The sequence below is a fragment of the Melanotaenia boesemani genome, chromosome 1 (assembly GCF_017639745.1).
Source record: "Melanotaenia boesemani isolate fMelBoe1 chromosome 1, fMelBoe1.pri, whole genome shotgun sequence".
Classification (NCBI taxonomy): Eukaryota; Metazoa; Chordata; class Actinopteri; order Atheriniformes; family Melanotaeniidae; genus Melanotaenia; species Melanotaenia boesemani.
The window spans coordinates 26,277,312-26,302,743 of record NC_055682.1 but is presented as its reverse complement, the minus strand read 5'-3'; the positions used below and the strand labels follow the sequence as shown (position 1 = coordinate 26,302,743).

Here is a 25,432-nt window from a genome sequence, read left to right as displayed (position 1 = left end):
GAGATGAGAAGTGGAAGAGGGAAAAAAAATGAATGGAGAAGGGGATGAGACAGGGTGATAGATAGGAGGAGGGAAAGTGAACAAGGGACAAGAGGTAGAAGTATAGATCTATATTCTGTCCATACATGTGGCCTCTTCTCCCTCCGTGACCTTTGGCTTGTCACTCATAATTAATACAAGATGTAAATGGAGACCTTTCACCTTCTCATTGATATGGAGCACTCTGTTTGTGTGTGTTTTATTGTGTGTGAGTGTGTGCATGTGAGTGTGTGTGAGGAAGAGAGAGACTCATTGACATGGCATAGACTTATTTTGGTGGCGGTCATTTGTCACAGAGTCGCCTTCACCACAAGCACTACATTGTTGAAGAATACACAAAGAAAGTAAGAATCAGAGACGTAGTTCTTAGCAAACTGGGTACAAGCTGACTTTATTATTAAATGGTAAATATTTTTTAATTCTGACTGCTTATGATGGTCATTCGTTTCTGAAAGGTGGAAAACAGTATTATTAAAGTTGCTAATGTGTGAATGAAAGACTCATGGCAATTGCTAAATTATTTCTGTGATACAGAATTAGTAAAGTTCGCAATGTCATGAAACTTATAAGTGATTAAGATTAGTTTAAGAACTAGGCAGATTTATTATTCTCTATCCTTCACATCCTTTATCCACAGTGTTCACCGCTCCACCCTTTACCCCTCAACGTTTCTGTGTTTCAGATGTATTGTTTGTGCGTATGTACATGTCCATTTGGTATGTGTGTATTTGTGTGTGTATTGATCTCAGGCTGGGCTGGGAACCCTGCTCTGTGCCAGCTTGGCTGATTAATGGGGTCGTCATGGCAATCGGACGGAATGAGGGTATGAAGTGCAGGCGGCCTGCCTCACTAGACCCCTACACGCTGCCTGGCACAAACACATACACAGCTTCTCATATGCACTCGTAAATTCACTCTCCACTGCCTTACACCTTCTTGACAGACATGTTAGTCACTCTGCAAGAATGGCATCCCTGTCAGGTTACCGCGGCTTCGCTCTCATCTCTTTTTAACTGTTGCGTCCTTGATCAATTTGGTCTGAACACTTCTTATAAGGGTTTTATAAGGCTGATGGAATTCCACTTTTGTGAACCTGCCACACACCTCAAGATCCCACTTACGATCCTTTCGCTTCTACAGAGTTTCATCTTTTATATTTTTACATTTATCATTTGTCTTCATACTTTTCAAACTACTTCATGTAATTATCTTCTTTCTCGTTGCCCTCTTGATTCTCTCTTGTTCTCACCTCCTTGTGTTAAGCTGCATTTGTCTCTCTCCAGTTTTACTGCCCTCTTTTGCCTCTCCCACCCTGAAAACCCACTCACCCCCATATCTAATCTGCTCCCTTGCTCCATTTATACCTCATTTCCTTCTCTCCTTTACTCCTCTTTCTTCCTTGGCATCTTTTGCCCATCTCCTCTTTTTGTCTCCTACCACCTCCTTCTGTCTCTTCCTTTACTCTGCTGTCCTTTCCTCCCTCCCTTGGCTCTTCCAGATGTTACGCTGTGGCCCTTGGGATCACTAGTGAAGGGAGAGCGTGGGTATACATGTGTGTGAACGTGTGTGCATTACTCTATGTGCATACATATGTCAGAATATGGCTCCCTGTGCATGTGTGCGCTGATAACATTTTCATTTGTGTGTATATGCAACAGTGTGTGCGTGCGTGTGTGCTGTATTAATACATCCCATTGATCAGAGCAGGACCCCTGACAGTCATCATCCCTGAGAACCATCTGGCCGACGCCTGACGCTCCCTCACCCAAACAGAAGCTGACACCCTATTAATCTGCTACTGCCATGCATACATACGTGCGTGTGTGAACGTGTGTGAGTCAATGAATCAGTGACAGTATGTGGAAGACACTGTGTAAAGGGTTTTGTGTAGCATACAACATTTTTGCCATGTCTATATTTCCTCACGTGTTTGTATTTTAGTGCGTGTATGTGCTTCCAATCCAAATGGTGCACACACAAGCAGACGTGTACACGCACCACTCTGCCATCCGCCAACAACAGCCGGCGCTGAAGGGAGCTGAAGGGTGCTTGGAAATTAAGGTTATTACACAAATTGAGCCATATGGTCTAAATATTTCAGAGCTGAAATTTACTAGGCAATAAAAATGGCCCCTACCTCGGTAATGGTGTAAATTACAGCTTAACCACCAGCGCTAATGATGTCCTTCTGTACGCCCCGTAACCAACCGTACATGAAGGACACATTGTTTAAAAAATACCCCAGGAAAAGCAAAAGAGAAAGAGAGGGGGGGAGGGAGGAAGGTGTGGGGATAAAGGGGGAATGATGAAATGAACTAAGGTAAGGGGAAAGTGGAAGAAGTGAAGGAAAAGGAGAGTGAAGAAACAGAAAAAAGAAGGAGGGAGAGTGATTGATAAAGATGTTGGATAAACAGAGAGAGAAAGGGCTAGCAGCATGTTTACAATCTGTTAGTTTACCATTATGAGCCCGTCAGAGAGTGCGGGACAGCATGGGACAGCCAGCGAACTGTCTCGAAGCCAATATGAGGTTTTAGAATGTGCGTGCGTCACTTATACACATGTATTTGAGCATGTGCAGTTGGAGGGTTAACAAGGATAAATATGTTATTTGAAAATGTAGCATGTCCAGAAGCATGCTGAATAATGAGTTTGGGTCAAATCAACTTAAACACATGGTGGAACACATGTTCTGTTTGGAAATACCTGAGCATGTCTAATTTGGCGCATGTTTTGGACCAGCACATAGGTTTGCCATCATATGTAAGGATGTGATCAAATAGCATTTTTTGTTGTCTTTTTACCATGGAGGTGCATCTTGTATTTTTTTAGCAACATTGTCATAATATGTGGCTTCTGGTTGGGGGTTGTGTTAGTCTGGTCAATTTGAGTTCTGCCTTTCCTGTATTATTTTGTAGTTTTTTCCCTTGTGTGTTCTGTTTTTTGCTTTCTATTAATCAGGTCATGTGTTTTAATTAACTAACTCACTTCACCTGTTAGTTGTCCTCAGTGTGTTTATACCCCTTGGTTTCAGTTTCTCTTTGCCCGAATGTTGTTGTTTCCCTGGGTTGTCATTGTGTCCATGTGTCCAAGTCGTGTTTGGCTTTTGTTTCTATTAAACCGTAGATTCCAGCACCTGCCTGCCACTTGCATAAAGAGAACAAGGGACAGAAGAACAATGTGGATCCCTGTTTATAGCAGAGACTTTGCAGATAACCACACCTCTACAATGTACCATAAATTGACCACATGTCCATGCATGGGAAACATTTGAGTCGCAGACTCAAAAAGTTGTATGAATAGATCCACATGCATATCTGCAAAGTCCTGATTAGTATATAAATGCAAAAAAGCTTGTAATCAGCCTTAGAGGAACTTTTAATGAAGAACAGATGGAGTCAATAGAACTGGTCCATCTCTGAACAAAAATAACATAAATCTGCCTACTAGCTCCTCTGATGCTTATTAATGAACACCCCCAGTATTGTTTTGTCTGTTTAAAAATAAAGTCAAATTAAAATTTAGGCATTATTTTCTTTTTTGGGGGGGGTTTTGATGTTCATGTTGGTTTCTTATAAACTATCGCTTACATCTAGACTTAAGTCTTACCCGGGACAGTTCTGCCTGATATTACACAAAAGCAACTTCACAGTTAAGACAAGACTCTGCAATGAGGCAACATGTATTTGTTCAATATCGTTTCTGTGGTCAGCACTGTCACCTCACAGGCTCCTGGTTTAAATCTCATCTGAGGCATTTCTGTACAGAGTTTGCATGTTCCTGTGTATAAGCGTGGGTTCTTCCTGGGCACTCCAGTTTCCTCCCACCAAAAAGATGCATTTTGGGTTCTACAATGTCTCGATTATCTCTGTGATGGACTGAAGAAGGTGTACCCCATGTCTAGTTCAATGGAATCGTCCATGATGTGGAACTCTAAGTGTCATACTGTGAATGTCAAACTTTTTCATTTTAAGTTGTAGATATTTACAAAAGGTTTTCCGGCTAATAAAATTACATAATATGTTCATGAGACATAAGCATGTCATTTACATCTCCTTTTTTTAAATTTGCTATATCTATAAGTAGCAAAGAAAAATCCCTTTACCGCTCCAAATAACTGAATAACTGGACTAATACCTGTAAATATCTTTATACTTAAGAACTGTTTAGTTTTCAGGATATATTTTTATAATTCAACATTAAAGAAATTAATGAGATATTTGTACATTATATATATATATATATATATATGTTGTTTTTTTTTTTGTTTGTTTGTTTTCCCATCAGTTATTTTAACCCTCCGTTATGTTCTGCTTAGTTATCCTCATCATCCAACCACTTAGGAGCAAGAGAGGAAGAAAAGATGGCTGAATAGGAATGACAAGGCTTTGCCCTTGCTCTCAGACACACCTTTTAACAAATGAGGGAGACAAAAGAGTTGAGGGAAGAGAGAAAAGCAGAGCTCAGTGCACAGAGGGTAAGGAGAGAGGGACAAGGAGGTTAAGAGAGGAGGAGGAGACAGGTGAAGAAAGGAAGGAGGGAATGGGGGAGAGGATAAGAAGGCACCAATGCAGAGTTTATTAGGTTGATGGCCTATCAGACCTCATATTTAAAGATCTCCACCTCTGATTGGAGGGCTCTCAGCATTCTGCATAAACAATTAAATAATCAGGCTGCAACACTCCCTCTTACCCTCACTTCAATCTTTATCCCTCCATCAACTCTTCTTCCCCAGCTCCTCACTCTCTCGCTCCACACTGCTCACTCTTTTCCTCTGAACATTTCTATCTGGGTTTTTTCCAGCTTTTTTGTGTCAAATTACAGTTTTTATTTTACACTTATTCCTTTACTTTCCCTCTCTTATCTGCCTCTATCAAGTGAGTTTATGTTCTTCCTCTCCTTGCTGTCACACACTCTCACAGTAATGACAGGTTGTATGTTACTGTGTCTGTCTGTGAAGAGGCCACACCATCCAGTGTAGTGCTCTTCACTTGTTTTAATGGGTGTTTAATGCTGCATCTGTGATATGATGGGCCTCACTTCAGAGGAATGCTAAGAGTGAATGAGTATAAAAGAGACTGGTAAAAAAAAAAGTGTTAGTCTATTTCTGATCACTGAGTCGAGCCTGTTCAGCTTTTTATGGAAAGAGTATATGTGGCGCTTGTGTGTAACTGACTCCTTGTGTTTTTGATAGTAGGCAGTAATTAGTTTCAAGGAGGTCCTCCTGACTCTGTAATGCTGTCTCAAAGGCTGGACATGAATGCAGCTTCTTTGTATTTATAGTCGACAGTCATCACAATGTCCATCAATTGTTGGTTTGGGCTTTAAAGTAACTGTAATGCGAAGTGAGGGCTAATGTAAAATTCTCATAAGATTATTTTCTGCTGATCTGCTTCATTAATGTCCTAGTAAAAATAAGATGTTTGTTGTTAATCAATTTTTTATTTTTTTTTTTATTTTTTGCCAAGTGTTTCTTTCTATTTGTACACACATATATATATATATATATATATATATATATATATATATATATATATATATATATATATATATAAATCTAACTTATTTAACTAACTAATCATTAATTCTAGCTTATAATTCTGATATATTCAGATTGTTTTGTTCTTGCCCTGCCTGATAAAATTAGACAGGAGTGGATAGATAGACACATGCTTGCTTATGTCAATGTCTGAGGATGTCTGTGGATTTTAAACATACCATCCCTCACTCACCATAATTTGTCCACTAGTCTTTGGCCACATCACGCATACTAATACAAACACACAAATGCTCAAAAACGATATACACACACCAAATATGCTGCTTCTGGGGTCTTGAGCCGCCAAAGCCAATCATAAATGTCGGTGTGAAGTGGGAATGCATGCTCCAAACCACTACAGTCCCTCTCTACATCTGTGCTGGCCACAGAAAAAACACATGCCTAATGGCACTCTGTGTGTTGCCGGGTGTGTCTCCATGGACTTGTGTGTGTTGTGTGTCGCATGATTGTCTCTATGTGTCAGGGTTTGTCTAACGCACCCTGACTAGCAGGGACACCCATGCAGGGCATTTTCAAACAAACACAGGGCAATCGTTCCAGCAGCATTGAATTAGGCATGCTCATATAAATATGCACACATACACACACACAAACTTGGCTTGAAAGCTTGGCGTGGGGTGAGAGAGAGCAGCGTGTGGTGCACTGGCTCACCTCAGAAACCTCTGAAAACAATTACTGCTCTCACAGGGCTGGTCAGGGCACGGCTCACACTAATAGACTGGACTTTTGGATTGAACCGAATTGAATGAAACTGAATTGAGTTTAATTGAGAAGAACAGACTAATATCTGATCATAGTATGTTTCATCACACACACAAAGACAAAAAAGAAAAACAATATTCATAAGAAAAGGTGAAGCTGTGTGGCACTTCATTATCTCTCCAGAATTTAATATGACAGAGCAGACAGGTCAGAGAGGACCTATGGACGGAATCATCCCAAAGGCAGACCAGCTGGACCCCAATCACATGTCATGAAGCATGCTTCTTAAATGTATGTTCTGAGGCCCTCATTTTTACCTGCTTTTGTGTGTGTGAATAAGAGACAAAGAAAGACATGCATGCATTTGTTCGTGTGCACATGCATGCATGTATGTAGCCATATGCTAATGTTGGTCTGTCTCTGTCTTCGTCTCTCTGCAGGGCCCAGTGCCGGGGCCTTTGTGAGATAATCAGCATAATTCTTTTGACAAATACACATGGTTATTCTTAATTAGTATCACACACTATCCCCCCGGCTGCACTATGCCTCTCTACCTGAATATCACACACATGCACAGACATGGGGTCACGCACGCATGCACACACATTTTAGGGACATGAGAAAAAAACTGGATGCTTGCAGATGTGTACTTGTTAGAAAACATGCAAATACACAATATAACACAAATCTATGTGCACATAGAAACTCACACTACCCTTTTTATACAGGTTGCACATGCAGAATACCCACCGTCCAGAGGACTGTTGCAGTCACTTAATTCACTCTCAGAATGAGGACAAAAGATGGTAGAGATTGCTTCCTTGTACTCAGTGTTAAGTTGTGTTGACTTATGTAAGATACTGGGTTGCTTTAATGTATAAATTAGCAAGACCTCTTCCTGTCTTTTCTTTTCTGTTCATATCGTTCATATCTTCTTTTCTTGTCCTCTGTCTTGTTTACACTCCACATCACCTCCCTCATTCTCTTGGCTTCTTGCTTCCCTCTGTTCTTTTGCATTTTGTATGATTAACTGGTGACTTTGATCATCCGCATACACATGCACTTGCTCCTGTGCACTGAAGTTAAGTTGACAAGAACCCATTCCTTTCATATCTTACACTGTAGCTCATCATGTGGTCTTCATAGGTTGGTCGTTTTTTCTTTCCCTAGGAATAGACTTGACAGAAAAATTCCCATTTATCAGAGGCTGTTTTTACTGCTACAGTAGCTGAAGCTTTTATGATGTCAGTGAGTGCAAAAGTATTTACATAATTGGTGGTAAAATGCAGATTAGTACAAAAACTTAAGACACACATTAATCTTATACTATAAACTATGTATAGTCAAAGTGCAGTTTATAAGACAGGAACCCTACAAGTCAAGGGGTGGTGAAAGTAGTTCCAGTTGCTTCCTACACACTCCATAGTTTAACTTTACAGCAGATAAATAAGAACTTACCTTGTGTAAATGTGTTTTATGTCTTAATTTTCTAGTAGTTTTCTGTGCATTTTTTTAACCAACATATTAATTGATCTGTACATCTTACAATAGTGTGTGTATGTATTAGAGAAATGGTTTTTAAGGGAGTTGTTAGTGTAATGTAATAGTTGTGTGTTTCAGTGTTTGATTATAGCCTGTCTACATGCATGTGTGTGTGAATTTCATAGCACTTGACTGTTGTGTGAATGTGTGTGCGATGTGTGTGGTGCAGAGAGCAGGCTGTTAATGTGGTGTGTTTCAGTGATAAAGTGTTTGAATGTATTGCCATCTAGAGGCATGTAGCAGAGTCTCCACGCTCCTATAAAATCTGCCAGTGCCAGATGCTGCTATTGACAATGTGCATATGTTAACCGCTTTATAGGCCACATGCCTCACATATTTCACTGGCTTTTAAGGTAGAGAGATCTCTCATTCCCGCTCACTTAATCTGTTTCTCCCTTTTGCCACATCTATCTTTTTTTTTTTTCTCTTTGGCTTGAGCTTCCTCCTCTCTTCCTTCACTTCATTCAATCTCTATCAGTCTTTCCCTCCCTCTCTTTCCTTTTTATTAGCTTCATTGGTTATTAGCTAACTCACCTCTTACTTTTCTTATCCCTCTTTTCCAACTATCTGCCCAACAAAGCTTTACATAGACAGATTTTATTTCAGTCCAGTGTCTTTATTCCTTTGGCTTTTTTTTTTTTTTTTTTTTTTTTTTTTTTGCTCACTCTCCACCCCTTTCCTCTATCTCTCCTTCTCCATCCTTTCCCCACCCTGTCCCATTGTGCCCCACCCTCCCTCTGTCTACTGAAAAGTGCTGTGATTTGCAGGAGGATTTAGCTTGTGTCTAGGTGTCTGGGGGCTTATTAATCCTGTTTTACTGTGGATGAAAATATGTTGGCTTCCAGAAATGAATACAGTGAGTACATGCATTCTGGTTGTTGTTCAGACGGTTCATCCTTGGTGCCATGCTACGGTGATTTGTCAGGGATTTCATTTGATTCAGTTTGAATTTTGATCCTCTTGCCGCTGCATTGAAGTGGGTTACCAGTTAATCTCTTTACATATGCTTGGTTATGTGAAAGCCTACAGTCCTGAACAGACACATTTTTTACTGAGGACTAAACACTTTAAAGAAATATAGCCTCCTGTGTTGTACATTCACACACATTCACTCTAATGGCCGCTTCAGAGCTCGCAGTCATAAACAAACTCACAATCAAACAGGCTACAATGCTACATCCTGGAGTCTCATGCTCCCAGACTACCATGTCATCGCACGCCAGGGCCTTTTGAAACTACAGTGTGTCTCTTATCAATTAGCAAATGGTGTTTCCACTGTTTCTCTCTCTCTCTCACACACACACACACACACACACACACACACACACACACACACACACACACACACACACTTACACACTCTCCCTGTGTCTGCCAGGGTGTTGGGCTGGGTCCCACTGCCTAAAGCTACTGGCACACACCCTGTGCCTGTGTGTGTTTGTGTATGTGATATGAAAGGGTGCATGTGTGACATAAACACTCAATCTGGAAGCTTTCAACTCACCCACTGGGGATAGCCATTTGCTTGCTGGTCTCTCTGTTTCTGCCACTTCTTTCTACTTACTTCACCCCAGCAGAGCCTGTGTGTTGAAATGTTGATATCACAAATCCCATGTTATGTCATCTTAGTTCACCATTGTTCCTTTTCCTTCCCTTTTTAATGAATAATGCACTGGTTTTATTCATGCAGGATTTGTTTGTGTAACTAATTTTCTCTTGCTCTCTCCTCCTGCTTTGGCATTTGATCCGTTTCCCTATTCTTTTTTAACTCTTGCCTAAACACCCTTTTGTTTAAAACCCCACTTTTTCTCCCAAATCCCATATTTCTTTGGGAAATCTCCTTGTCATCCCTTTCTCTTACTGTCTGATACCTTCTTCATTTTTACTTTTGTCACTTCTCTGCACCCTCTAAACCATTCTATCTCTGTCAGGATTCAGTCTTTGAGGCTACAGTCTACGGCCTTGAACCATACAGTCAGTACAGTGTCTGTGTGGAAGCTGTGAATGGAGCAGGTAGGTAATGGTGGAATGATGTTTAATTGCTCATTCAACACATATAGAATAAATAACAAAAGCACAAATGAACTTAAATGTTTTGTTATCCTTCAGGCAGTGTTTCCAGTCCATGGGTGAATATAAGGACCCAGCAGGCTTCTCCAGCTGGCCTGGCTAACTTCACAGTGGAGCAGAGAGAGCAAGGCAGGGCTTTGCTGCTTAGTTGGGATGAGCCACATTCTCCAAATGGAGTCATTACGGTACATTAAACGCACATGACAAAATTACTGCACACATACCAGACGGTGCAATAGATTGCACTCTAGTAGCACAAGATAGATATTATACAATTCACCTTAGTGGTTTATTTCAGCAACTAATTTAGATACATCTACATGCTCTCTGAATTTACTTTTACTTTACACACATACAGTATCTTGTGCTAAGCTCAGACACATCCCTTCTCTTACTTCCCATCTTTGTCAGTGCGCTTTCCGTTCTGTTCCACCTGCAATGCTTCCTTCTTACTTTTGCTCTTCCTCTCCTTCTTTTCTCTTTAAGAGTTACAACTTGTACAGTGAGGGGAACTTGGAGTTCAGTGGACTATCACGCAGCTTCCTGTTTCGTCGCTTGGAGCCATGGACCATGTATTCTCTGACTCTTGAAGCTTGTACATCAGCAGGCTGCACTCATACACCTCCTCAGCACATCACCACAGCAGCAGCACCACCTGCTTCCCAGCCACCCCCCAGGCTTCTCTCCATTGGCCCAGACTATGTGTCACTTACCTGGGGCCCTCCTTCACAACCTAATGGGCCGGTTGGAGAGTACTCTGTGCTTGGGAGGACTCTGGAGGAACAGGGGAGGGGACGGAGTAATGAAGATGATGCTGAATGGGGTAAAGTAAGTGAAACTAATTGACCATCAGGGTTTATTAGTCATGTGAAATTAGTTGGAAAAAACATATAGCTACTTTCAATGTTGCATCAATCTTTGATTTCACTGTTATGTTGTATTAAGATGGAATTTAAGAAAAAAATCTGTGTGTTCACACAGATGATGCTTTGAACTTTTAAACTTTGAATAAAGAATTTATTTCTACTGAAGCATAAACCTGAACCATCTACGCTCTCTATACAGGTGCTCTTCAGAGAAAAATCCCCACAAAATGCCGAAACCTTTTCCTTTACAGCAACTGGTTTGCGTCCTTGGACAAAATACGAGTTTAGTGTGTGTACACACAACCCAGCTGGGCACACCTGCAGCCCATGGATAACTGTAACAACCAATCAAGCTCCTCCTCGTGGCCTGGCACCTCCGACAGTGCATCACCTTCAAGGCCATCCCAGTGAAGTGCTACTTTCCTGGATTCCTCCATTGGAGCCCAATGGGGTTCTTAAGTCTTACAGGATTCAAAGAAACAATGTTAGTTTCTCATTCAGTTTTGACCCGACAGTCCTCTCCTACACAGATGAAGACCTGCAGCCATTTTCAACTTATAGGTATTGGTTTCTTTTATTTCGACCATTTTGTAGTTCCTGATTTCTTGATAAACACCCAAAAAGTATTCTAAATATTCTGTCTTCTTGCAGCTACTCAGTGACAGCCTGCACGTCTGAGGGATGTATCACCAGCCCACAAACAAATATCACAACCCTGGAGGCCCCACCTGCCACAGTGGAAGCTCCCACAGTTGATGCCATCACATCTAATAGTATAGATATTTCTTGGACTAAACCTCTGATGCAGAATGGAGAGGTGACAGAATATGTGTTAAAACTAAACAACAAAGAGGCTTATCGTGGAAGAGATCTCAATACAGTGCTGTCAGATCTGAAGCCTCACAGTTCATATCATCTGGTACTAATGGGTTGTACGAGCGGTGGTTGCACCACCAGTGTCACAGTGTCTGTTGTTACTGAGGAAGCTCTTCCCACTGACATGGCTGCCCCAATTCTTAAGGTACCTTTCTTCATCTTTGGCTTGTTTTGCAACTTCCATTACTCTAATCTGAATAAATGAAGCTTAACCTCTTTTGTCTCATCACATTTCTACGTTTAAATATAAATGAAATATGCTGAAATTTATTCAGAAATTGAAGAAGAAATGTAACATCACTTCATTTATGTTTGACTGTTATTGAGAAGGTGTGTGTTATTGTTTTGTCTTTGTCTCAGATTGTTTGCACCTTTTACTTTACATTTAAGGTTACAGGCCCTGAGTCAGTGGAGATTAGCTGGAGACCACCAACACACCCTAATGGCATTATCACTGGATATGAACTTCGTAGAGATGGTGAAGTTATCTATGTTGGCACGGAGACCCATTACCATGACTTCACGCTTTTGCCAAGTGAGGAATATAGCTACATTGTGCGGGCCAACAACAGTAGAGGTGCTGTGAGCAGTGAGGTAGCCACAGCAAAGACCCACTCATCAGCTCCTTCTGGTGTGGGTCTCCCAACGCTAATGCCCCTGAAGGCAAGCCAGGTGAGTCATTTATTTATTCAGAGCTTAATAATGACTTTTTAAAGTTGTTGAACAAATTTCATCCCTTATGTTCTTTTTCTTACCAGTTGAGAGTGGAGTGGCGGACTCCAGCTCGTCCTAATGGAGACATAGTCAGTTACACTGTGTATTTGAAAGATCCAGTCCAGCTTAACATCATTAGCACAGTGCTTACTCCAGAGGACAGTGCCTTCTCTGACAGACGCACCATTCTACATGGGCTGGCTCCTTACCATAGGTTAGTTCAAATGCATCTTCACCACAGAATCATACACAAAAACATGTTTTTTTCTTACAAAACTCTCGTATCTTGAGGCTCTTCAATTTAATAGTGTGCTCATGATTATTATTCTGTTTGAACCATCCATGTCAAGGAGAAAGACTCATCACTGGCACTTGATCTACCATTTACACCTTTAAATTCAGTTTTGATTAATCCGAAGGAATAATAGATATAAAGTTTGTACTTATTTTTGTCATTGGCAACAACATCTACATTTTGTGTAATTTTTTTAGTTTCACCCTGTTATCAATAGGGGCCCTCCTAATTAATTGTTTCAAAGAAGGTCACATAATTTCTTTTCTGACATATTGAAAAAGTCAACTGTTTCAGTATTGTTTACTCATTTTTAATTTGAATGTATTAATGTTATTGAACTGTATTGAACTGAGAGGACAGCTGACCAACATATCTCCACACTTTCTAGTCAGTTGTGTAATGAAGTATTAGGAAGAGTAGGGGTAAATCTGAGATTCAAGGAAAGGAGCACATGTGAAATCTAATCCAAAAAATATTTTAAAAATTGGTCAATTTTCACTGTGTAGACATTAAAATAAAATTGGTATAAAATGGACAGAGTTACCAAAGTAATGTTGCAAAGCAAGATGTGGAAGAGGGACAATATCTTTGTCAAGTGCAACACTGTAGACTGAATACAGTATGTGTGTGCTTGTATGTCGGGGTGGGCATGCATGCGTAGCTGTGTGCCTGCCTGTCCTGTGTGTGCATGTCAGTATACCTGAATGTGTGACAGTACATGCATGAGCATGTGCATGTGCTGATAAGATTCAGATAATAAAAGCTCATCAGCCTTATCATGTGAAGATCACTTGCCCTCTCCTTGATGACCTTCTGTTCATTCTACTTCTGTCATCCCCTTTTCTCTCCTTTTGTTCCTTTTCTCCTCTCTGTCATTATTTCTCTCTCTCCTCCAAAAGCACAGTAACCTCGTAACACAAGCTCAATGTTTTTTGAATTCTGGTAGGAGGCTGTAGACATTGAATTGAGACAGACTTCTCTTTAAACAATTAGTTAAATGCATGTTTTTCTGTGTTTTTTTAAATCTGATAACTGCCCAGCAAGTAAACCTTTTATATTAGCCATCTGGTTGTAAAATTTTGATCAGCCATCAGCAGTTTGTGTGAAAAACTTTTCTATTTTCCATTGATACCCATTCCTTAACAAATCTGACCCAAGAATTGGGACCAGAAGCATTTTATACATGTTGTATCTGGTGTCTGAAATGTGTCTGAAATGTAAAGATGAAGCAGATTTGGCTGTGAATGGTTAGTTTGAGTCATTTTGTCTTGAACGTATTTGAACTTTTTGGGTATTTAAATATTTTCCATCTATAATCATCCTTTACTGATTGCATTTCTGTGTATGTGCAGGTATGAGGTGAGGGTGGAGGCTTGCACAGCACTGGGCTGCTCCTCCAGTGACTGGTCCTCTGTCCTCACGCTGGAGGCTCCCCCTACTGGACAGACAGCACCACTGTTAGACCTCCAACCTGACACAAACCCCAGCCTGTACACAAGCTTCCTACTCACCTGGTCCCCTCCAGCTCAGCCAAATGGTAGAATCCTTCATTACGAGGTGCACCGCAGGCTGGACGTCACCACTGACACCCACAGAAGTGATGCAGCATCAGTTGTCTACAGAAATGTCTCTACGTCATTCAAAGATAGTGGACTTCAGCCCTATACAGTGTATCAGTACCAGGTATAAAGCTATCTTTATTTTTTGGCATGTGTGACACATTATAAGCTTCTAAAGAATTATTCCTATTTAAGATCTAATTTAATTCATAATAAACAGATTAGATGAAATGTAAACTAGTCCCTTGGCAGATTCTAGAAAAAAGAAATGTTTCTTGAGGGTTTTGACTACATTAGATGATTTTCCTGTGCAAATTCATATGTTTGTACATTAAACTGCCCTCTAACTAACAGCAGTTGTGATTTTTAAAATCATAAAAGGGACAAAATCCTCAGATTGCTGGACTAAAATACCAGAAGTAAATACAAATAGTTTGAATAGTTTTTCTGCAGACATATAATTTTAGAAGCCAGAAAACACTTTACTTTCTCTCCCACAGGATTTTTACTTGCTTTTTATCATCTATGTTCAACACAGGAAAATAATTAAATATTAAACTGAGTTTCTCATGATACGTCAGAGGATGTAGTCATCTTCGACAATGAGGTGTGTTCTAAATGTCTGGATACATACACACACACACATGCAAACAGATCATGCTCATACATCAACTAATACAGCATCCATACTCACAAGTTGTCAGACAGGTGTTAAATGGAGGAGTCCATATTCATGCTGTTGTGCTTGTCCACTGCTACACTAATTGACAGGTTAGCCCTTTAGAAGCAACAATAACATTAGCATTCCCGCCTGTCAGACGTATGAGCTGGGGCCAGAGAACCGATGTAATTGATTAAGTTTGCCTGATTGTGATGCCGTCTTTATTTACGAGGGTCTTAATTTATGACATGAGGGGGAGGGAGGGAGGATCTACGGGAGATGACGAGCGGGCAACCGAGCCATTAATCACTGGGCCCTCCGAGCACCCCACTTCCTGATTACCAGCCAGCCAATCGAATTAACTGTTAGCCCCCATGGTAACAGAGCTTGTATTGGAAAGACCTTTTAATGGTGACCGCTACACATCCCCAGAGGATTAGCCAGTGGGGGACTGGGGTGCATAGACAAGCTGGTGGTATGTGTGTTGGTCGTGAACACATGTAAACAGTAGTAATAGGTGTATTTGAGTGTGTCTGTAAACGTACATGCATGCGTGTCTGCACGGCATGTACATAAATCTATGGATATTTAACTTACAAGATTTTTGCCAACTATTTAAGTCACTAAGCGAGGTTTTATCTGCCTGCCCATACAGTGACTTATTACTATATAGGCTGTGGCTGTCTACTGTCCCAGCCACCTACCTGTTTGCCTTTCTGTATTTCTGCCAGGTAATCTGTCTGTGTTACAATCTGGCCCTGATTCTTTCTGTCTTTGTGTTGTAGGCATACACAAGGACAAGTCAGTTCAGTTTAGCAAAGCACAGTGCAGAGAGAGAAATCATATTAGGCTAATTACACTGGGTCATAAGCTCCTATTGACAGTTTTATGCGTGCTTTTAATTACTGCCCACTTTCACACAACTTAGCCCCTTCACCTCAAGTAGATGCACCCGCCAAGTTACTGTATCGGCCTATCACAGCGCTAAAATGCAGTCTGCAGTCCAGCTATCCAATAAAAAGGCTGGAATACTGTCTGGAAGTGTACTGAAAGCATTTGTTGCCATGGCGGCTCTTTTGCTGCCATGGCAGCTAACGGGGTATATTTTTATTTTGTGTCTAACAAGCCAAATCATGGCCCAATAGGAGGCGAGAGGAGAAGAGCGGAGAGAAAGCAGTAAAAAGTTTGTAGATGATATAAGGACAGAGAAATTAGTTCTACCTCTTAGCTCTGGATCAAGGGCAAGGTGATCTGGACTGACTTTCATTTTAAACATTTATTCTCTATGTGGCACAAACTTTTTAATCTCACTCAGTCTTGCGTCATTGTGTGGTTTTAAATTTGTTGCTATGGAAGTGGAGAACATGGCTGTTGCTGGGTAGGAATACCTTGCTGTCATCAATGATACTTTATGATAGCAGTGGCAAGTTTAAAACTGTTTTAAGCAGCGAGTGATGCTACATGTCTTGGGCTACAACTGCATATGTAGGACGAAAATGAACACTATCTCAAGCTTCTTTTTTTTTTTTAGACTATTTAGGAAAATATTTATATTTGCTCCCCCGGACCATTGATAGAGTGTAGGAAGTGGGATTACAATAACAGTTCTGGCTTGTTGACTACAGTTTGACAGTGTTTCAGGAGAAGGTGCGTTCAGAATTCTTTTACTGGAATAACAGTAAAAGTAACTGTTCACATACATACCTATGGAAAAAAAAAATCTCATTCACTTGTAAACTAGAATCTACTCTGTGTGCTATTAGGTAATGCTTTTAGTACACACATTGGTTTACTTCTAAGCAGAGACAGTTTATATTGAGTGACAATATGATTTTAAAAAATTTCATTGTAATAATTTATTAAGATGTCCTAAAATTGCAGCTTGTTTTCACAAACATATAGAAGAAGCCGAGGTTGAACTCAGCTTATTGAGCTGTGACATTTCTTTACAACATCAGATAAATTCGTTAATCTTCTCACTTCAAATATAATTAAATTATATTCACATCCATGAATATATCATCCCAGATTTCCCCTGTAGAACAGCACAGTTGTAATGTAGCAGTAAAGATTAAAGTGTAGCCTCTCAGCTTTGAATAAAGAAACATACTATATTAGCTATTTAAAAATTAGAGACTTATTTTTTTTCTTCATTTTGATTGGTTAAAAAGTAATTAGACAATTGACTGATAATCAGCTTTATATCAAGAGATGCCTTCAATGATGCAAATATTTAAGTTTACCTTAAGATGCTAACCACTGCTAAGACTGAACAATTAACAGGCTAAATAAAAATATGCTAAAACGATTTATTAGACCAATAAAACTAAAACTTACTTGTACCAGAATGTTGGAAAATGATTCTGTCAAACATGATGGAGACTTTGTGATGGCATAGGCGTGTTCGACTGCCAAGACAATTATTGTTTATTGATGATGTGGCTGTTGATATAAGTGGCAGGGTTATTTCAGAGATTTACTATCAGCTCAAATGCTGCAAAACTGAAAGGACAGCATTTCACAATGCAGATGAATTATGGTTCCAAACAGACAGTGAAAGCAACACAAGAGGTTTTTTTTTAATTAAAGTTGACCTCAGTTGCATCTTAATTTCTTCATGTTAAATCCATTATGATTGTGTACACACTCAAAATTACAAACACTGTGTCATGCAGCTCATGTAATTCACTCCTCCTTCAGGCCAATATCACTTAGAAAATAACTTATAAAGTGAAATGGTTAAGATTAAACTTTGTTATCATACAGATTGGGCCTGTTTTTCATGTCTTCCTTTCACATGTCATAGCCAGAGAGGCTCTGTCTCATAGAGGACTGCTGCCAGTCTGATGCACCAGTACTGAACCAATGTGATTTATTATAAAAGCTGGAAAGGAGAATGAAAAGGGTGAATACATTATTAGCCAGCAAGGATCAGTACTGCTTATGTTGAGTTGCAGAGAGACACAGTAAATGTCACGTGTGTTCCTCTTATCTTCAGCAAAAGCAGAAGACAGTTTTATTGGCCAGTGGATGAGGTTAGTTTTGTCTGTTTTAGGAGAATCAACAGGTTCATCTGGATTTGTGACAAAAAATTACTAAACAAAATTCCTTCTGCTTCTTCCATTTGGTTTCCTGCTTTCTCTCCTTGAGTCTTGTCCACCCTTCTTCCCATCTTCTCCAATCCCCAGTCTCTCCATCCTCCTTTCCTCTTTCGCCTCGCCCATCTCAGTCCATCTGTGCTGTCATTTAGATCAATCAGTCTGATTGATCACAGCCTAATTGACTATTATTGGGGTTAATTCAACTCTTAACACACATGCACCCACGTACACGCACAAATCTCATAGTCATAGCCACAAGCAACAAACCACGCACACAGATACACACTTTCAACATGAAAGCTCAGACCCATCCATCTGCCTTCTGCACTACTTCTGACAGGCTACAGATGACTTACACATGCAAATCTCCACCCCGCCTGACCCTGTGCTGTGTACACCCTCTAATTATACACAACACAAGCACACAAATAAGATTACCTCGTGTGTGTGTGAGTGTGTGTGTATGAGTGAGTATAACTCCTTGATGAAGGTGAAAAGTAATTGTCATGCAGATATGTTAGTGTTGGGTTGCATGGTGAAAAGGTTTTGCTCTCACTGCTGATGGTATTTTTGATGGATGGCCCGATGAATTGAATCCTCTGCTGGTCTGGTGAATATTGGTTAATTAAGAGAAGTCTTCATCAGGAGGAGTTCATAAGATATTTTAAAATATCCAACAATGTATGGGACTTGTTCTCCCTAACATGAATGTTGATCACATTATTTACTTCTGTAATATGGTTTGTGGCCAACAGGTGTGGGCAGTGAACTCAGCCGGTCATGCTGCCAGTCCATGGGTCAGTGGGAAAACAGGACCTGCCCCACCTGAGGGTGTTGGCCCGCCTGTTTTCCTTCATGTTTCAGCAACCTCGGCAGTAGTGGACATCCTTCCTCCAGCCCAGCCCAACGGGATTGTTAGTCTATACAGAGTATTTTCACTGGACCACAACAACCGAACTCTGGTAAAAAGAGTGCTCCTCACTTAACAATAACTTGTACTGCATTTATTTTATGCTAATCCTCACCTTTTGTTTGTTTTTTGTTTTTGTTTTTTACTTGGCATTCTTACGTAACGCTGTCCTTTGCTTGTAGCTCTCAGAAGGTACATCCCATCAGCAGACACTTCATGGTTTGCTTCCTTATACACACTACTGGGTAGGAATTGAGGCTTGCACCTGCTTTCAGGTAATAATATGAAATGCAGTGTCTACTTCATAAAACTAATTGTCTCTAGTTTGCTATTGCAGCTACTTATTAGCTTGTATCTAAATTGTCTCCATTTTGAACATTTATCAGTGCTGTAGCCAGGGTCCACTGAGGAAGCTCCACACCCTAGCTGCACCCCCGGCTGATCAGCCTCCTCCTCGCCCTGTCACCCTGACCTCTCGCTCTGTTCAGCTGGAATGGGATGAGCCTCTGGCACCTAATGGGATAATTGAGAGGTGGGGTGAAGTTTTAAGAAGTGAGCATTACACAAAATGGATACAGAATACATCATAATCTCACTCACTCTTTCTGTTTGTGTCCAGCTGTGAGCTTCATCTCAGGTTGCCTTGCCCACAGCCCCCCCAGCCTATACCCATCCCATGCACGGAGGGACCAACAGAAATTTGTTTTTTTGGCAAAAAAAGAAGCTACAATGTTACAGGTGATTTCACAGATATGTTAAATAAACACATTTTTAAAGTATCTAGATGCTGTTCAGTAAATATGAAGTCTGCAAACCTGTGCTTGAGTAGCATAACAGATACGATGTATTTCTGTCATTAAACACACCAAAACTGTGCAGGTCTCCAACCATACTCCACCTATGAGCTAAGGGCTGCCTGCTTTAACAACATGGGCAGCACTGCCTCCAACTGGACGACTGTTAGCACACTCAGCGAAGGTAACACATTCATACCTACCTTCAGCTGCCACAGTTAAACCATTTAAAAGCAGTATTATAACGCATCCAGACGTTCTCTGATCTCCCCTCTGTGTCATCCCTCAGCTCCCCAGTATGTGTCTGCCTTCTCAGTGGACGGTAACCTGACAGTTATTTGGCTGGACTGGACGAGGAGCTTTTCCCTCAATGGGTATCTGAAGGAGTACACTGTAACAGAGAGCCAGCTCAGGGTCTATACTGGCTTCTACAGCTATCTTCATATTCCCCGTACATCACAGAAAAGTGAGAGCACACACACCAAACATGTACACAAACTCAACAAGAACATTGAGTGTACAGCTACCTTTCACACACACTGGTCCTTCAGCATCAATACTAAAGAAGGATTTACTATTGTACAGAGTAATCATCTCTTACTTTTAGCATAATGTTTAGGTGGTTCTATGTCACTTTTTAATTAATTTATTTAATTGGCTATCAGGTTGGAGCTGATGTACTAGAAGTTGATGATATGAGGTGTAGTTATGTATTTAGATATTTAGTCATCACTTACTAAATGTAAAATGATTTTTCTCTTAAATCAGAAGTAATAAATACATTAGGTTTTTTATCGGTAGTTTTTGTTCCTGTGCAAAGTTTTATTTGTTGTAGGTTTAGTACGTGTGTTGTAGGTGCTGCTACTTTAAAACAGCTGTCGTAAAAGTGAAGAAAGTGAAGTTAGAAAAAAATACTTACAATTTACAGCCCTCAAGGAAGGATTCTGGTAAATTAACAACAAGGTGCATCCATGGCTCACTGACACATGTGGAAAGTGAATGTTCACTTAGGACTTGTCCAAAGTTACAGAAGGATTGGAGCTATTGTAGCATGAAAATGTTGTGATTTATCGGTATTACCTCTACTGTACAATGTTCTCACATAATTTAAACTCTCAATGTTTTTTCTGTCTTTATTCTCTTTATGTAGCTTTGTCATTTCAGGTGACTTGTACCACAGACAATGGTAGTGCCAGTACTCCCACCATCCGATACAGCCCGGCCACAGGCCAAAGTAACACTCACTCATTCATCAAACAAAATCATTAAGAAATAACTGTAGGAAGCTTTAAGCAATGTAATAAAAAAAATCACACACAAGATAAAGCACATCATGCATTTAAACTTCTTTATTTCTCCTTCTCTGAAAGCAGGTCCTCTTGAGCCCGTTGATAGTGGGAAACAAGGTGTTGGCATGTCAGCCACACCTGTTTACTCTGAACTCTGGTTTATCCTGCTGTTAGCCCTGCTTGGTCTGTTTCTGCTTGCCATACTGCTGGGTTTAGTTCTACAAAGGTATTTTTAACAAGACTTTATTCCTCTCAAAAACGCTGCGCTGATGCATACAGCACTGCATAACTTACACATAATTTACAAACACAGCATTTTTTTTCATCTTAAAAACTTGCCCAAACAAAGTTGAAATTTGTAGTCTGTTGTCTCTCTTACAGAGCCTTGAGGAAAAATCCATCAGCTAGAGAGCGCCCTCCGCTGGTCATGCTTCAGAAGACCAAAAAGGCTGGAGGAGAGACGTATACGGTGAGAGGCAAAAAGAGAGAGAGCAGCAGAGAGACACAGAGGGTGGTCTAAAGGGGAAAAGAGTGGTAAATTGGGATAAGAAAGAGAGAAAAGCACAGAAGTAAATGTGAAGCTGAATGTGAGTTAAAGCAAGTCAAACATCTTCTGTCTGTGGGTAGTTGTAGTTCTGAACCTTGGGAGTTTGTACACCTGCTTTGCTCCATCATCCTAGACCTTGGAACATCTAATAATATGACTAATTTGATAATATGCTGACTTTGCTACAGGAGCATTACCATCGTTCTATAGTTTATTCATTTTGCTCATTCAATTTCTTTCCTCTTTCTTTTTTTTGTCCCAATTGTTCTAATGCTTTTTACAAATATTTTTTTTCCCCGTTATCACTTTCAACACCATTCTCTCCATCCTTCTCTTTCTCTCAGAGGCCCTGTCCTGAGCTGTGCTCTAAACATCTCTCCAGCTCTATGCTGCTCCCTGACCGCCCCACAGTAAGATTATTCTGTCTTTTTCTTTTTTACTGACAAGCCCCTAAATGTGTATTTTACTGTCCCCCTGCAGTTTGACACTGTAGCAGACTGTGTTGAGATCAACAACGTTATGCTTAAAAGCTACACTGTGTACACAGAGGTATGAGAATGTGGTTTTTTGCGGGTTGCCCTGATGCGCATGTCCTCTTTGTTTGCATCTGCATGCCTTGTGCGTGTGCATATCTCACGCTCTCTCATAAAAACAGTGGTTTGCTTGTAGTTGTGTGTGAGGGTAAGAGATGTACGCTCTGTTAACGTATCCTCAAAACCATTCTGTTTTATTCAGAGGCTAATCCTAGCTGACTACTGCCCTCTGTTGGATGTCTGTATTATAAAAGACAAGAGTGAAACAGAACTTTATTCCTTATTTGTGTTTCAGATTTATGTGATTAATGTCTAGAGGCGGCATAGTCAGAGTTATCATTTTAAAAATGAGTTTACATGTTAAACCACTTACAAACAATATTTGGCCATAGTTGAAGTGTTGAGTACAAACATCTGATCATTCTTGGACTAAAACTGTACATCGCAGGGTCTGACAGACACCAAGATCATCGGCAGCAGCTCACGCTTCAGCCCCATGTCTGTTCTACGAGCTCCCATCCAAACAGACCTCCCTCAGGCCTACTCCCAGCATTCCCTGCATCGCAGCGTCAGCCAGCTAATTGACAGGAAGTCACTGATGATGGAGGAAGGAAGTTGGGACAATCCCCTTGGACATGATTCTGGACTGGTGAGGGTTAAAGTATGTTTATGTTTTGATAACAGATACACAGCAGAGCAGTGATTACACTGCTGTACTACAGTTACTCTAAGGAATAAACCAGCCTCCCCTTATTTTACTTGAAAATCAAATGATCTTTTGAAAGGAAATAATAAAAGTAACACTACTATTCAAAGATTTGGACACACTTTCCCATCAAAGCGTGTCCAAACCTTTGACTTTGTTTTTTGTACTTACCTGCTGTTATCTGATTTTTGTAGATAACTGCTAACTAAACTATAGTACAAAACGCCCAACAACTTTTCACAAATCTTAAAAGTATATAAGATATGGAATTTTAGGTTAGAGACATTAAGTTTATGAGCCCTCTCTGGTTCCAATTAAAAAAAGTATAACCTTCTCACATGAAAAACAAAGTAAATAAACTCTCCCCACAAGTCATTATGATGCCTTTAGTTTGACTCACTTTCTCTGATCAATCATTTAGAATTAATTCCATAAATCAGTAAACATTTGCCCATGAAGATATTTGTTTTGAGTTGAGGCAAGTTTCAAGAGTCCCCCTACAATTGTGGCGTGGCTCAGCAAGGTAGAGCGGTCGTCTTGTAACCTGAGGGTTGCCGGGTTGATCCTCAGCCAAGTTGAGTTCTTGGGCAAGACAGTGAACCCCAAATTGCTCCTGATGTGTCGCGGTTGAGCCATTAGTGTGTGAATGTGTGTCTGAATGGATGAATGTGATGTATAATGTAAAGCGCTTTGGGTATCATTCCAGGTACAGTACAGTGCTATATAACTACAGACCATTTACCTCCACCCTCATGCTTAAACATGATCACATTTGTCCTTAAAAGATCCAAGTTGTGACAGTTTAAAGCTAAACTTAAATTTTAAAAACCATTATACACTGTCCAAAAAGCACAGAACGCCCCGAGACTTTCTTTCATGATACTGAAGAGCAAGCTGTAGAATATTGTTTTCATTAACCTTCCAGTACTTTATCAACTTGTGCATATTTTTTGGAATGTTTATGTTGGAAAAAGTACAATCATCACACACTGAGGTCTCTTCTTGTTACAAGTCAAAATCTGCTTTTTTTTTTAGTATGTGGAGGAAGATGAGTTTGTGGACACCATCAAGGCCTTAAGTTCTGTGAAGAAGGAGCACACCATGTTCACAGACACTCATCTTTGAGACAGGATTCCTACACCAGGTTTAACCATCTTACTTTATGATCAAGCTAATAAAACATTGATGCTATCAGTCTTATTGTGCCCCACATGCATGACTCCAGGCACAGCCTTAACAGTAGTAGGCAGGTATACAACATCCATGATTGTACAGTTGTTCACATGTGGATATGGTTGACTATAATTGTGAAACCTGTGACATAAAATGCTGTAGGATATTTATTCAATAGCTTGAATGCATCTGTGTTTAGTAAGTATACAGCATGTTACATCAAAGCAGAACATTCCTTAAAGGATGTCCTGAAAAGGTTCCAGTTGGAGTGTCTCTGCTTGCCAACTCTTTGTAGTTTAGGTATTCTGAAAAGTGCAGATAGATCACAGTGGCAGGTTTAATTGTCCAGTTATTATCAGTCATACAGGAACTGTGCCTACTAGTAATCTTACATGTTATCAGCAGCAGCAGCAGCACCTCAGCTGTAATAAGACACATGGCCTTCATGTTAGTGTTGCTTAAGAAATGCCAATTGTTTTTATTTTAAATGTGGCTGGGAATCACAGATGTGCCCTGTTGAGTGTTGTAATTAATGTTTGCGATGTAACTTGAAAGTCCAGTCTGAAATTCTCTTATACCACATAACTGTGGATTTACTGTTTACTGCTGTTTTTAAATGTAAACTAAATGTTTAGTAGTGAAACCAGGTTTGTTCAGCAGTGAGTGTGTCAATGTTGTTAACCTTTGGCTTACAGTAACTTTTATTCTTCAGTGGACAAATAATCAGTTTAAAAAAAAAAAAATTAAAAATGTCTGCAATGTCCTGTTTTAGACCTTTAGCGGGAATGAAAAACTGCTTATGCCTAGAAACAGTATTCACTATTGGGATATCTTGGTTTTCTGTGTAATGTTAATGGGAGTTAATATTTTTTGTGTACAATATTGAAGTCTGCTGTATTATATGAAACTTTCTTTTTTACACTGGCAGTATTATTTATGGTTGTAATAAAATGTATTTATAGGTGATTTAATGGATTAATGGTTGTGTATTTTCTGCCAGATTATCAAACTCAACATTTAGTTGTGCTCTTACATTTTCTATACTTTTCTATACAAACAAATATGAATGCATGAAGATCTCTGCAAGACTGTGTTCCCTAGTTGTTTTCCACTTTTTTCTTTTCCAAAGTAAGATCCATGTTTAATTGAACTGCACTTATGTATGTATTTTAAAAAAGGAGGCAGCACCAGTTAGTCAAAGTTTAATCTTTCTTTACAAAAGCACAAAAGTATCACATTAATGTTCAAGTAAAAATATAAATGGCAGGACAAGTGTAAAATTCTGTTAGATATGTAGCTAAATGTTCCATGACGAGGTTAATAATCCACCTTGGTATCAATATTCATTTAAACATGTAGAACTGATGAAATCCAAATAATTTGCAGATAAATCTAAATGATTTGCATTTACATGTGCGTACAGTTCTGGAAAACATTAGATGGGAGGTGCTTTAATGCTGTGTACACATTGCAGTATTAATACTTGGTTTCGTCGGAC

General features: G+C 39.9%; 1 protein-coding gene across 1 annotated transcript in view; it reads left to right on the top strand.

Annotated features, from left to right (window-relative positions):
- Nucleotides 1-24,879, top strand: part of ush2a (Usher syndrome 2A (autosomal recessive, mild)) — a 250,130-nt gene extending 225,251 nt beyond the window's left edge. Inside the window, 20 exon segments of the mRNA XM_042001931.1 lie at nucleotides 9,772-9,853; nucleotides 9,950-10,095; nucleotides 10,397-10,738; nucleotides 10,976-11,337; nucleotides 11,428-11,797; nucleotides 12,043-12,324; nucleotides 12,411-12,580; nucleotides 14,014-14,344; nucleotides 18,738-18,944; nucleotides 19,075-19,167; nucleotides 19,279-19,424; nucleotides 19,512-19,630; nucleotides 19,772-19,870; nucleotides 19,976-20,152; nucleotides 20,837-20,920; nucleotides 21,060-21,201; nucleotides 21,357-21,444; nucleotides 22,003-22,071; nucleotides 22,504-22,704; nucleotides 23,797-24,879. Of these exon segments, the coding sequence (XP_041857865.1) occupies nucleotides 9,772-9,853; nucleotides 9,950-10,095; nucleotides 10,397-10,738; nucleotides 10,976-11,337; nucleotides 11,428-11,797; nucleotides 12,043-12,324; nucleotides 12,411-12,580; nucleotides 14,014-14,344; nucleotides 18,738-18,944; nucleotides 19,075-19,167; nucleotides 19,279-19,424; nucleotides 19,512-19,630; nucleotides 19,772-19,870; nucleotides 19,976-20,152; nucleotides 20,837-20,920; nucleotides 21,060-21,201; nucleotides 21,357-21,444; nucleotides 22,003-22,071; nucleotides 22,504-22,704; nucleotides 23,797-23,886 (3,600 nt within the window). The 3' untranslated portion in view covers nucleotides 23,887-24,879.
- Nucleotides 24,880-25,432: the final 553 nt, after the last annotated feature.